The sequence below is a fragment of the Tachypleus tridentatus genome, chromosome 5 (genome assembly GCF_004210375.1).
Source record: "Tachypleus tridentatus isolate NWPU-2018 chromosome 5, ASM421037v1, whole genome shotgun sequence".
Classification (NCBI taxonomy): Eukaryota; Metazoa; Arthropoda; class Merostomata; order Xiphosura; family Limulidae; genus Tachypleus; species Tachypleus tridentatus.
The window spans coordinates 26745482-26760058 of NC_134829.1; the positions used below are offsets into that span (position 1 = coordinate 26745482).

General features: G+C 32.6%; 1 protein-coding gene across 1 annotated transcript in view; it reads right to left on the reverse strand.

Moving 5' to 3' along the window:
• Positions 1 to 863: 863 nt before the first annotated feature.
• Positions 864 to 14577, reverse strand: part of LOC143250785 (neuroguidin) — a 31386-nt gene continuing 17672 nt past the window's right edge. Inside the window, exons 8-13 of the mRNA XM_076501766.1 lie at positions 9898 to 9953; positions 4934 to 4982; positions 3374 to 3463; positions 2679 to 2717; positions 2199 to 2232; positions 864 to 1045 (exon numbers count right to left, since the gene is read on the reverse strand). Of these exons, the coding sequence (XP_076357881.1) occupies positions 1026 to 1045; positions 2199 to 2232; positions 2679 to 2717; positions 3374 to 3463; positions 4934 to 4982; positions 9898 to 9953 (288 nt within the window). The 3' untranslated portion in view covers positions 864 to 1025. The remainder of the gene's footprint in view (positions 1046 to 2198; positions 2233 to 2678; positions 2718 to 3373; positions 3464 to 4933; positions 4983 to 9897; positions 9954 to 14577) is intronic.

Consider the following 14577-nt stretch of genomic DNA (forward strand, 5'->3'; position numbering starts at 1 on the left):
AGCCAGCTTATTATCAGACTAACATACTCTTGTTAGTATGTCTTTCGTTTGTTTTCTGTATTCATTTTAATTTTTATTATGTTTATCAGTAAACATGAATACCATACACACATGCTGGGCTAAACAAACAGTTAAAAAAACATGTTTTCAGATATAGCCATCCTTTATTCTGAACTATTGAAATGAGGGATGTGGTACTCACCACCATAAGGGGTTTGTCTGGCTCTTAACCAAAATTGGCACTGATTGTAAGTTTTAAATCCTGTTCATAACCAGAACTGTGGAAACAGAAAATGTTCCTAGTTGTTTCTTTCTGTAAAGATGAGTGATTACCTTGTAATAAAAGGATGCATGGCAGGGAATCCTGGATAGGAATTTAGAGGTTTAGTTCTCCTTAAGAAATTTTCAAATTCTTGGGGCTGATCAAGTGGTAATTTCAAAGTAAATTATGTGCCAGTCAAGTTGTAGTTCCACATAAAATTAGATGACAGACATGTTGTAGTTCTACAGTGAACCATTTTCCAATCATTTGGCAGTTTTAAAGTGAATTGCATCAATCTCATTTATAAAGACATATTAAAAGGCAGATTCTTTTAAATGTTAGCACAATTCCCAATAGATATTTACTCATCCATTTAAAGCTATTTTATTTCCAGATACGAGATCAATCATTACGCATTTTAACATACTTAACAAACAATTCATAATTGAATGAACAAATGCTGTTTTTCATCTTGAATTTGAGAGTTAAATTTAAGTTTAGCTTTTGTTTATAAAATAATTATGTTTCATTAACACATAATTCTGCATAAAAAGTTTCATCTTACAATATTTAAATCAAAACTAATAATGTTATAAAAATATAACAGAGGATTAAAACTTTTATTACAAAAATACAGCAAGACTGTCAGTCAAAACAACCTTGTACTTAATTTCTTGCGTGATGTAGAACAATAATAAAAGTTTTTTTAACACTCATTTGTCTTAAACAAACCACGGATTCGCACGAGTGATCTTGTGGTGACTTATCTTCTTTTTCTGAAACCTAAAAAACATTTTTAAAAAATTAGTATTAAAAATAGTAATTGTGTCTCATTGTTTTTATATACTGTCACAATCATAAATAATTTCTGCTCTCACTAGATAACTAATAATAACATATTAAAAAAAAATGAGTATGTTAAATACATGTAGACACGAACTACTTCATTGTCTCTTGGCTATATTAGCATGTTGTGTAGTTCACTTCCTATGAAGTTTCATAAAAACTACTGTTACTAATAAAAGCAAAAATTTTTGATTCACATATAACCAATACAAAAGTTCATAAAAGTTCCTTTATAAAATCAGACAGTGAATACTGTAAATGTAAACCTTGAGATGCCACACTAAAGGGCTAATAATTTTTTTAAAGAGTTTACTTCAGGTAGAAATGTTCCTTTATGGCTGACAAGTATATTACACACATAATAGATCCCAATAAATTGTTCAGCTGAAGTTCACCATCTGCCCTTACTTACAAATAAAATTGTTTACACAATATTCAGAACTCAATTGTGTTTCTTAATTGGGTGGGGAGAGACTGCCTAGCTATTTTACTTGAAAACATCAAACATTTCAAACTCACATACTTCAAGCTGTGGGAAACTTTTAAACTGCATATTAAAAAATCAAATCTAAATAATTTATACAATAGTTAAATTTGATTTTCAAGAAATGAAATAAGTCAAAGTTAGTTTCCCCCCACCCCAATATCTTAAGATAGTTTTTATTAATGTTTTAGGCTTAGAATCTGTATAAAAAATAATAATTTGGCCCCAAAAACTGACATTAGTAACTCTGATGGATTACAAATTAAACAGAATAAATCTGAAATAATATGAAGTATGAACTGATAAAATAAGAACTAAACTTAGTGGATGATATTCCTCAAATTTAACTTGAAGCAAGAAATGTAAAAATGTAACAATGCCAGTATCCTTTTACATTTCAACAAAGTGTTTAGATAGAGTCAGATGTAATTAACTACTTGAGGTAACTTAAGAGGCCCACACATACATTACGTTGTAGACATAGAACATGGATAACAACTGTCTATTCTGTTCTGACAAATAAAAACTACATATTAGGAAGTATTTTAAAACAGTTTAATCTGGTATAACTAAACAAATTCTTTCAAAATAAAAGCTGTAACCTACCTTTCTTCTTCCCTTTCTTTTTCATTTTCATTTGCTTAAAAAATACACAAAATATATGTCATTTGAGCTAGAAATCATCGTTGTTGCCAGTTAAATATTAATGCGTTAAACATTCGAAGCACCTCAATGTACTTGTGATTCTGAACAAGTTTACATTTTGCCATTTTTGGACTTACACATGCAGTTCTGAAGAATCACAGATGTAAAACAAGACTAATATATTCTTTAAAAAATATCTTTGAACTCTCAAGCTAATTAAGATTAGATACATTTTGAAGTGGCTCAGTCTTGTATATATTATTATCCACTGTTGTTTTTCATGTAATTGTTGAAAGTAAAATAATGACTAGAGAACGAGACCATAGTTCAAAAACTCTATTAATTATTTTTAACAATTTGCTTTAATTACACACACATATAAAAATAAACATTGAAAGAATATATGATATAAAGATTTAGAAGTAAAAACTGTAGAGTTACCTTTCTTGCAAGTTTTTCCTTTTTCTTCATTGGCAAGTCCTGAAAATAAAATAAAAAACGGCACAATCAGATGACACAGTGTTCCAAGTACGTTGAAACATTAAAGCATCACTAACCGTACCTAAAAATTCTATTATTATTAATATTATAAAGAATTAGGGTGGTCCACTCTCATTAAAGAAATACCAATGAAAATTATTTAAAAAACAAAACAACTAAGTCAATGAAAATCTGACATAAATCATTTTAACATAAGGCTACATTATTTTCAAAAATGTATTTTTCAACACCAAAAATGCCATACAATTTCATGTAATGGGCTGTAACAGAAAGTTTCTGCTAATCAATTCCACGATTTTCATCTTCTGTATTTGTTAGTGGCTAAATATACAACTTAGATATATACTGTTACTTCAAGTGCTGTTATACTAATAAAAGAGCATATTTTCCTTCTGACATATCTTTATATTATTTTCTACACACTACTGCTACACTAGATTACCACAACTTTGTTCTGAAATGTACTACTTATACCCAAGACACATTTATAAGCTTACTATACTGAGAAAACCTTCTTGCTACTACAATGAAAATCCCAAAATTTCTTATGTAAGACACTGTAGTAATTCTTATACTTAGAACAGGTTTGCAACTGGAGTGAGATATCACAATAGTTTCCAGAATTAAATACCTACATCAATTGCTTCTGCATCAAGTGCCGATATGTCTTCAAAGGTAGTTAAATGGTCTAAGCCGGACATTCCATTCAATGTCTTTCTGGCATTCTGTGATAAGTGAAGTGATAAATCTACTTTAAAACAAACTTTTTGAAATAACCCAAGTTTCTAACTTTGAAAGCTTTTCCCAATTAATCTAAATAACACATACATAAGTGAATTATAATTTCACAGTTTACGAAAACAAATGAACTGAGAATTTTCTATATGCAGTTTCATACACAATTTGAGCTTACATGTACACTATTAATTAAATATAATAAGATGACTGGTAGAGGTTGATAACATGTTATGTTACTGAAAGGTACTAGTATTCAGACACGTTTATTTAAAAACAACATAACAGTAACAAGTATATCTGACAAAGATAATTTTATTTTTCTGCTTCATACACTAGTTTCATAATAGCCATTGCACACAACAATTTCAAATACTATTCCAATTTTACTATAACTAAAACCATTCATTGTCATAACCCCAACAGCTTTTAAACATAGTTATAATAAACATTAAGTTCTATGTGAAGCTAAAATAAAGAGAAGTTATTCATTTTACCAACTCTATGCATTGAAATTGAGCAAAAGAAAAACTTCAAAAAATTTAAATACAAACTAAGGGGGTAACAAGTGCATTTTAACATGCTTATCAAAACTGTAATAATCTGGTAAGGCTTCACAATCATTTTAATGTAACATAATCTCTGTGTACCTTTCTAGAAACAAATAAAATATATGAAGTTTGTTTCTTTAATATAACGTTTGCAAAACTTACCACAAAAACTGCATAAAATGTACTAAGTGCATTTTATGTAATTGTTCTGTAAACTAAGTACTACTCTATTTAAAAATAAACTTCTTAATAAGCTTTAATTATAGACAAACAAATGTTCTTTTTTTCTTCTAAAATCATTTATCTTTTATTTTTATTTTTTAGTCTATGAATGAAAGAAGAAATAAGCAGATAGAAATAGGACAAGTTGACATTTAGTAATTTAATATGTAAGAAACAGAAGTGTAAAACTTTTTATCAATTCTTGTGGGTGTTGTTTTACATTTTCACCGAGACAGAAAAAATGAAATTAGACAAATATAACCCAAAAGGCTACTTTAGAGCATTTAAAAAGAGTTTATTCATAACCTCAACATAACACATTCAAAATACAATAAGTTATTTACAAGAACATTATCAATTTGTATTAGACAAAAATCATTTAAGAATTTAAATTTAGATTAGCACAATTTAAATTACATTATAGTGAAAACAATCTTTTAAATTATAATTCAACTATAAAAAAACAACTAATGATCATAACAATATGTAAACTATAGTACTTCTTTCAACAGTTCTCATAAAAGATTATACTAATAGTAAACATTCCCTGGAGCTAATGTTTATAGTGACATAATAATGACTTGTACTTACTACTTGTTAGTATTAATAATTAACATTTAATAGAATATTTTTATAAATAGCTAATGCTCACTTTTTTATTTCAAAAGCAACAGCATAATTTCTTACCTTTTCCTTTTTAGTGACCGTCAGTCGTGTCATGTATTCTTCCTCATAGCTAAAATTCAAACAAAATCATCATGGCACAATTTTGACAAATGTCCATGTATTTAACAGTTTCTTACAATAATAATTACAACACTATAAAAGAATCAATAATTAATTTATACCAAACTACAAATCAAGCTGTTTAAAACATGAAATAAAAAATAACAACACTTTATTGTACTAATGAGGAAGAAAAACATTGCTGCAGAAGCATGTTTACAAGTTGAAGATAGAACATTAACAAAAGACATCTATCAACCTATAAACACAATATCTTTGAATGATAAACCTATGGCAGTCCTTTAACCCTATGCAGAACTACAGAGCACCACCTTTCAGATGTTGAGTGTATACCCAAGTATCAACTTTCAAAATTTAAACACAAATACTAATTTGAACACTACTTCATCAAGTTTGAGTTCAAAATAGTTCTTATTGATATTTTGTACAACTTAATGTAATTTATGAAAAAAAAGGGTGTGTGTTGATTGATAAAGACAGGGTGGACACATGCTGATCAACCAACAGTGCCACCCCTCCATGTACTTGTCCATCACACAGCCATTTCTGTATAAAGAAAACTGCCAAAAGGTGACTGTACTGACACATTTAAAAAATGTTTCCTGTAAGGAAAGACAAACAGAATGGAAGGAAGCAATCAGTGTTTTGATGTCATCCAGATTAGAACATAAACCTCGACAGTTCCATTGTATCAAGGTGGTCATTTTTAATGACGGGTAGGTGAAGTGACTGGAGAACCCTTCTGTTTACGACCACGTCTTTTTTCCTTACTGTCCTTATTCATAGGAGGTCTATCAATCTCCATGGATCCTGCCCTGGGTCGATTGGGCAGATCTTTGTTGTTGGAAGGGGATTCTAGTGACTGAGGATGCGAACGAATGATTGTTTTGCATCTTGGGGTGGGAGAAAAAGATGTATCTGAAGAAATGCCTGTATTTGAAACCAAAGGATGTGGATCTTGGGGTTTGTGGGAATGTATGGGATGAACAGAGATGGGTGTAGAAGTTGAGTAATTAACCTTTTTAACCATGGAGGTCAAAAGACTTTTCATTTGTTTTGAAAACGATTCTCTTGGAGGCACAGAGAGATCTGTCTGCACTCCCACTGTAGTTGTGGAATGAAGTGCAACAGCACATGTCTGAGATGATGTGGCAGACAGCAATTTCTGAGCCTCAGGATAACTAATGTTATGAGTCGTTTTCAAACGCTGCACCTCTTTTTCCTCCAACCATTTTGGGCAAGAACAAAAGTAGGACAGTTGACACAATGTGGATCTGTGTCACACTTATAGGCATCGTGGTCCTTGCCACCACAATGAGAACGTGTCAGGGAACCATGACATGATGTCTTTGAGTGGCCGAACCTCTAGCATTGGAAACATCTGAGAGGGTTTGGAATTTACGGCCGTACCCTGCAATTTAGATAACCTGCCTTCATGGTGGCAGGTGCACGTGGTGATGTAAATATCAAAATGAGGATATTTGTCGGCAGTGTAACTCCATCTTTGCGAGTGGAGATGTGCCTCACTGCAGAAACTCCTTGAGTGGAGAAACCTGTGAGAATCTCTGACTCAGGGACGTTCTTCAAACCCTCTCAACAATAACTCCTCGTGATGAATTCAAGGTAGCATGAGGGGTAACCTCAATAGGTACATCCCCAATTGCCTTTGAATTCTAGAGGAGTTCACTATGTTGAGATGTGGATGTTTCAACCAATATGTCTCCAGATCAAAGCTTCTTTACTGATTTTGGAGAGTCAGCAAGTCCCTCTAGTCCCTTCTTAATAAAAAAGGGGGACATTTGCCATAAAGGTTTTTCTGAGGTACGTGTATTACTGTTTTTCACTATTTTATTTAAATTTTTCGTAGGAGGATCTATAGGAAAAAAGGAAAATTTTGGTGCCCACTGACACCACCCACCATGAAGCCCTATGAGGGGACACACTACAATGCCATGCAAGAACATTACAGCAATGCCAGGGTTTTGTGAGCACTATACCCAAACACCAGCATCATACACAATGTCCACAACACCTGTTGAGAACATCCAACACTGGTACTTAGTTGACCTTAGCCCAAGTAGTCCAGCCGATTGACCCAAGGGGGTCCACCCCAAGAAAGCCCATCTACAGGAATTCAAGGCCAAAGTGGTGTGTTAGGGTTGGACCCCTCAACCACCATTCATGGGTCGCCATGCACGGCAAACACGTGGGTGGATGTTTAAATCCCAGAGGAGGTAACCAGAAAGAACAGAACTTTCCCTGGGAGGTCCCCTCACCATGTACAGAAATCCACACTGAGGAGAAAAAGTAATGACTGCTGCACTTAGTAGAATAAAGTATCAAATTAAATAACTATACATATGAATATAATTCAATTTCAAACTAATTGAATAGTTATCTTGGAACATTCTCATCAACAACAACAATAAAAAAAAGTAAGACAAAAAGAAGTATTTAATGTTTCATTCAACATTCTCAAAAAACAAAATTTTGTAAATTTCCCCAACTTAAAAAAACTGACAAAAGAATTAGATTTTTTTAAACTGAAACTAAATGAACTTTTAACAATATTTCAGTCATGGGTGACTGCTTGATATAAGTCTTTGGCTAAAACACCTTGGTACATATAAACTTTTTTTTTTCCCTTGAGAAATGAAGGTGTTCCACACCTGACTTTAACTTCTGTATTTTATTTTACTGAAACATTTGATTGTTCACAATTTGTAGTTTCTTCTTTTTATCTTAAATTACTTAATTGGTTCTATGTCAAAAACTGCAGTAATAGTCAATGGTATGAACCACAACATGTCCCACTTTGACATTTTATTTCACTATGATAGTGAGGAAGTACATATTCCCACAATGTTTTTTAAATTCTGTTGTTACATTTTCAGGATAGTAAAAATTAAAGATCTTCAACTGAAGCATGCTTAAAAAAATGGCTATCTGCAATTGGTCTGAAAGTGCTACAGCATGCAGAAGTTAGCAATCCATGAAGAGTGAATGTTTTCCAGAACTATGTATTATTACGATACTTACTAATGACTTTATGTATAAGTTGTGATGCAAAAAAAGAAAAAAAAACAGCTGTTTACCTTTTTTTGTGAGTTTGTTTCAAACTGAATTATCAATATGGTTGAAATATTATTAATAAATCAAACTTTAAAATTAACCTTGGTCTTTTTGTTGCAAATATTGTCATAATAGATAAACCTATTTAAAAATATGCTACCTTTCATTTTATACCACAACTACCATTACAGCCCATTAACGTTTTATGGTAATCGAACAGATAATCTTATTAGTACATCCTTATTTCTAAATTCCATTTTTCCAGAACTCAAGAGACCTTTAAGAAATTATAATGCACATTTTCATTCATTTCTAATGGGTATTAATTCAAATAATGACCAGAATCTAAAACTAGAAAATGCAAAAAAAGATTAAACATATCTCAGATCACAAAATAGTGACCATTTCACCTTAAATTTGTATCAGTTCTCTAGGAATCTCAGAGTACTTAGTTATACAGTTTCAACTGTGTAAACATTTAAACAGTAAATGCTGGCCTCATTAACCAATAAGCCATAACAAAAAATATTTGAATACATACATAAACTGGACTTCATACTATATTTTTTTAGCTTTGATGTAAATACTTTTCTTTATTTCATTCACTTAACATGTAATCTCTGTCAAAAGTCAAACTAACAACCATATTTTGTAGTGCTAGCTCATGATTATTTAACTGATATAAATAAACAACTGAACTGAAAAGACTGTAAATGAATGCATTTTTTTTCTTCTTCTTCTTCTGAAACTGGAAATTTTGTCTTTCACAGATTTGTATTCTTGTTAAAAAAAACTTCAGAAGTACAAAGTTTGTAAACTTATGTATATGTGATAAAATTAACCAAAGACATGCTAAAAACATAATCAGCCACCAATGGCACAGTAGGAAACGTTTGTTTTAGAAACTTGTGCAACACATGGCTTAAATGTGTTAGCTGTTCCTAACTTTCAACTAATAGACTAAAGAAAAGACAGCTAGACATCAGAACCAAATACAAGCTCTTAGGCTACCATAACAGAACAGGGGGATTTGACCATCACCTTTATTATGTACCCATGGAACCAAACTGTAGACCACTTTTTTTTCCGAAACAGAACACAAACCATGGATCCTTAGATTAATTCTATAGCAAAACAGAACACAAACCTGTGCCCAAATAGTTTGTCTGTACAGTACCAATACATATTGTTTTATTTACCTCAGAAATCTATATTAATTCTATAGCAAGGTAACCATTAGGCTATACCAAACCTTGAAACCTGTGCCCAAATAGTTTGTCTGTACAGTACCAATACATATTGTTTTATTTACCTCAGAAATCTTAATACTGCATGGTTGTAATGATTTTACTCATTAGCCATGCTTAAATTTTTAGTGGTTAATAAAGTTATCTTAATTGTATGGATTTCAACATCTTTTTGTTGATGTAATTTGTTTAAAAAACAAGTTATATCAGCTGCTTTTCTTTCCATCATCACATTGCAAGGCACCTGAGGCTTCAATTATTTATGATTAATATAAAATTATTACAACAGTTAAACAAATGCAAATTCATGGGAGGTCAAAATTAGTTAGTGACCCACTACAATGTTAAATTAATTGGATTCATTGTCATAAATTTTATAAAAGTAGACAACTCCCAAATTTTCACTTACTCTCTCATGTTGAAGAAAAGCAGAGTTTTCCTTTTAATTTTAACAAATGCATTAATATAAGAATATAAAAATTATGTCATAATCATAAGAACAGGCTGCAGATTAATCAAGCAGTTATGAATTTGCTACTTAAGTTATCAACATGTGCAAAATTTTATAGATCAAAGGAAACTTACTTAATTTTTTCTTTGATATGCTTGGCTGCTGTTTCTCTCTGAAAATCAACTGATTCCTGAAAAGTAAAACAAACATTGCAAAATTTATGAATGATTTTGCTTAACAATACATAAGCCTCAAGGATACTACCATACATTTAATATTACTCACATTTTAGCCACTTGATAAAACAATATCAGAGTAAAAAAAAATCCATTATTTTCCATACTTCTTTTGTATTCCTTACAAATGTCATAAGGTATTTAATTATCTTTGAAAGCTTTTAAGTTTGGAGGAGTACTTTACACAAAGTCCAAACTGACAATTTGATTTCCCAAAATTAATCTCTGACTGAACACATTCATCTTTCTACAGTACAGCTCAAACCTGTATTGTTTTTCAGAACCAAAAATGTGAGTTTTGGTCAAAAATATGACTATATCTGGGCCTCCCTCTCGTTACTCAAGTTACACTGGTTAAAAGGGAATTTCAACCCTCAACTGTAACCCTCATAACAGCTTTATTTGTTTCAGAAATGAATAAATTGCAAAAAGCCACTACTTATTTTGAACTGATAGATTAGAGGAAATGACATGAATCTTCAAGTTCAAAGTCAAGGCATGCTAACTACCAGGACCAGAAAAAAAAAGAAAAATGACCTGACAGGCTTCTTGTAGTGGTAGACTGTAGTTTATAGGCTTAACATTTCATTTTCTTCGATATTCTTGACCAGAGAAACTATAAGTAACATTAAAGCTAAGTACACTTAAAACATACTTGTGCAAAAATCGTAGAACATAAAACCAGCATTATACATCACACCAACAAAGGAACAATCTTAAAATAATGCAACTTTTATACAGAGAAATACACTAAGATACTGAGAATAAAAAATGTATTTGATCTGCTGCTACTACAGGTGAGTGTAACATGACTTGTCTTTAACAGTGAAAGACACTATAAGAATAAAAGACCAACATTATAACTGTAGGAACAGCTGAATCTTCTTGTTGGTTTATAAATCAATCTACAGTGAGTAATTAGCAACCTTTTAATTATCTTTTTACATTTGTTAACCATTTCTACCCCTTCTAGAATTTCAAAGTGTCTGGAACTTACGAAGGTACTGCAACACATCAAACTCAAGTAAATAAACGTTTGATGATATGAACAACTTAAAACTATATGAGTCAGGTCATGACACTTAAGGGTAATTTTCTGATAGCTCACCGATAACCTGAACACCAACAAAGGTTAAGCTTACATGTTATTATTATTTTTATAACTAGGGTATTATCATTAATGTCATAAGTCTTTGTAAAATTATTTTAAAACTTTTCATCACCTACTCCAAATGTTACATTCATTCCACCTACTCTGTAAAAAATTACATAATAATTTACAAAAGTACTCTATGCCAGCAACCAGTTCACTTTTTGATGTGTTTAAGAATTAGAAAACTCTGAACACAACATGAATAAGAAAAATACATGCCAAGTTTCCAAACTACACATACCCCATCTATCTCACAGCTAGTAGTGCTTTTTAGTTCTTTTAGAACAAGGCATATATTATTCCCATGAGTGGTTTATTATACAAGTTATTGAAGAAATACCTATAAAACCACATATCACTTCATCCAGTGTGAAAATTTTTATCAAAATGCGTGCCCACGTGGTGTCTGAGAATAAAAAAATGGCAAGCATACCAAGTGTGACTCTATGACAAAGAAGTAGTTAATGTAATGTTTATAATCATTAAGAAACCTACAAACTGTACTGTCATGCAAGCCCAAGTGCAGTAGAAGGTTGTAGACACATACATCATAATTCATTTACAACCAGTATAACCTAAATAAAAAAGAAACTGATTCCATAGTCTTTATTAAAGGAATGCAAGTCTGCACAACCTTTAATATATGTGTCTAGATATACAAATTCAAAGTCAAGCTGTACAGATTATTGAGGTTAATGCAGATATGTACCTATGTTTAAGTAATCTCTTTACAATAGGTAAAACCCACTCTGTGAAAATTTAGGCACCATGATTCTGGTTAAACTTTCTTACAGTTTGAATAAACCTAATAACTTGGAGACTTCAGAAAAATGAAGGCTCATCTTCTGGAAATGCACAAGCTATCAGTTTTTGCAATATATCTTTTTCCAGTTTATGTTGTTACTTAGTACAATGATAGTTACCATACACATTTGTGCAGTAGCCTAATTTTTGTGACCAATTTTTAATCTGTAATTGAAGGGTCAACTTTTTCATGAGTAATACTTTTGAGAGGTTGAAATGCATACTCAATAAAAGCCTATAATACATGAAACAAAACCTCAACTGATATAAAAGACACTAGTTTAATTTTCTATTTACAAAAAGGTAAACATGAAAACTGACATATTATCTTAATAACAAATAATCCATCTTTTGTCAGATAATCATGTTACATATCTATTTAGCAGTAACACTAGCAATCTTAGATACTTTAATTTATTTAAAATTACAATTTTTCATATTATGGTCTATGTTGATAGAATTAAGTGTTTTAATTTGTTTTCACAAATATTTAGTGTAAAGTGTAATATAGCCTGGGATAAAAGTTTGCTGTTTTAGGTTGCTATAAAACTAGGTTGACTTTTACACAAGATACATGAAAACATTAAATTTTTTTTTTAAACATCATGGGCCCACTATCACATGAGTATATACACACTACATGACCAAAAGTATGTGGACACCCATAAGTGCTTGTTGAACATCTCATTCCAAAACCATGGACATTATTATGGAGTTGGTCTCCCTTTGCTGCTACAACAGCCTTCACTCTTATGGCAAGGATTTTCATTAGATTTTGGAACATGGCTGAGGGGATTCACTCCTATTCAGCCACAAGAGCATTAGTGAGGTTGTGCAAGAAGGCTGGCTTGCAGTCAGCATTCCATATTCATCCCAAAGGTGTTCAATGGGGTTGAGGTCAGTGTTTTGTGCAGGTCAGTCAAGTTCTTCCACACCAACTTCAGGAAACCATGTTTCTATGAACCTCGTTTTGTGCACGGGGGCATTATCATACCGAAACAAAAAAGGGCCTTCCCCAAACTGCTGCCACAAGGCTGGAAGCACATAATTCTCTAGAATGTCACTGGAACTAAAGGCCTTGCTCAAACCATAAAAAACAGCCCCAGACCATTATTCCTCCTCCACAAAACTTTACAACTGGCACTACACATTCAGGCATGTAGCGTTCTCTTGGAATCCAAAAAAACCCAGGTTCATCCATCAGACTGCCAGACAGTGAAGAAAGATCACTCTAGAAAATGCATTTCCACTGCTCCAGAGTCCCATGGCAATGTGCTTTACACCAATCCAGCCAATGCTTGGCATTGCACATGCTGATCTTAGGCTTGTGTGTGGCTGCTTGGCCATGGAAACCCATTTCATAAAGCTCCCAATGAACAGTTCTTGTGCTGACATTGCTTCCAGAGGTGATTTGGACCTCAGTAGTGAATGTTGCAACTGTAAACAGGTGATTTTTATGCACTTTAGCAAACAGCAGTCTTATTCTGTGAGCTTGTGTGGCCTACCCCTTCGTGACTGAGCTGTTGTTCCTCCTAGACATTTGTACTTCACAATAACAGCACTTACAGTTGACCGAGGCAGCTCTAGCAGGGAAGAAATTTGATGAACTGACTTGTTGGAAAGCTGGTATCCTATGATAGTGCCATGTTGAAAGCCACTGAGTTCTTTAGTATGAACTATTTTACTGCCAATGTTTGTCTATGGAAATTGCATGGCTGTATGCTTGATTTTATGCACCTGCTTGCAATAGGTGTAGCTGAAATTGCCAAACCCACTAAATAGAAGTTTTCACATATTTTTGGCCATGCAGTGTATGTGTATATGAGGTCTGATAAAAAAGTTCCAAGACTTCTTCTGTTATAGATACAGAAGCAGTGAGCTTCACTGAGGTGTGTACAAAGTACAAACAGAGATCCACCCCATGAATAAGTCATTTCTTCAGACTATATGTCTGTGTTGCAAAAAACATGTTCAAAGACAGACGTATCTCTTGCCCCTGCTATAATAAAAATGGACAGAAAAGAAGAGTAACGTGTTTGCATCACGTTTTGTGTAAAAATGGTAAGGAAGGAACAGAAATCCTTGAAATGTTAAGAACTGCCTTTGGTGATGACTGCTTAAGTAAGGCTATCATTTATTAGTAGATAAAACATTTCCAAGATGGCTGAGGTCAGCCAAAGATGACCCATGTTCTGGGTGACCTTTGACATTGTCCAGTGATGAAATGGTCACTAAGGTGAAAGGAAAAAATTAGAAGTGATTGGCAATTAACTATCTGCAAAATTGCTGGTAAACTGGACATTTCCTTTAGATCATGTCAGGCAATTTTGACTGAAAACTCTGCATGCATCAAGTGTCTGCAAAATTCCATCCGAGACTGTTGATGGATGACCAAAAGTTTCACTGTCGACAGTGAGCAAGGATCTGAAAAGAAAGCTAGAAATTGATCCTAATTTCGTCAACATCATTCTTTCTGGTGATGAGTGATGGGTATACGATTATGACTCTAAAACGAAACTTCCGTCATCCCAGTGAAAGGCCCCATCATCACCATGTCAGAAAAAGGCACGACAGTCTCGATCAAGTGTGAAGACAATGTGAGTGTGTTTTCTGATGCTCAA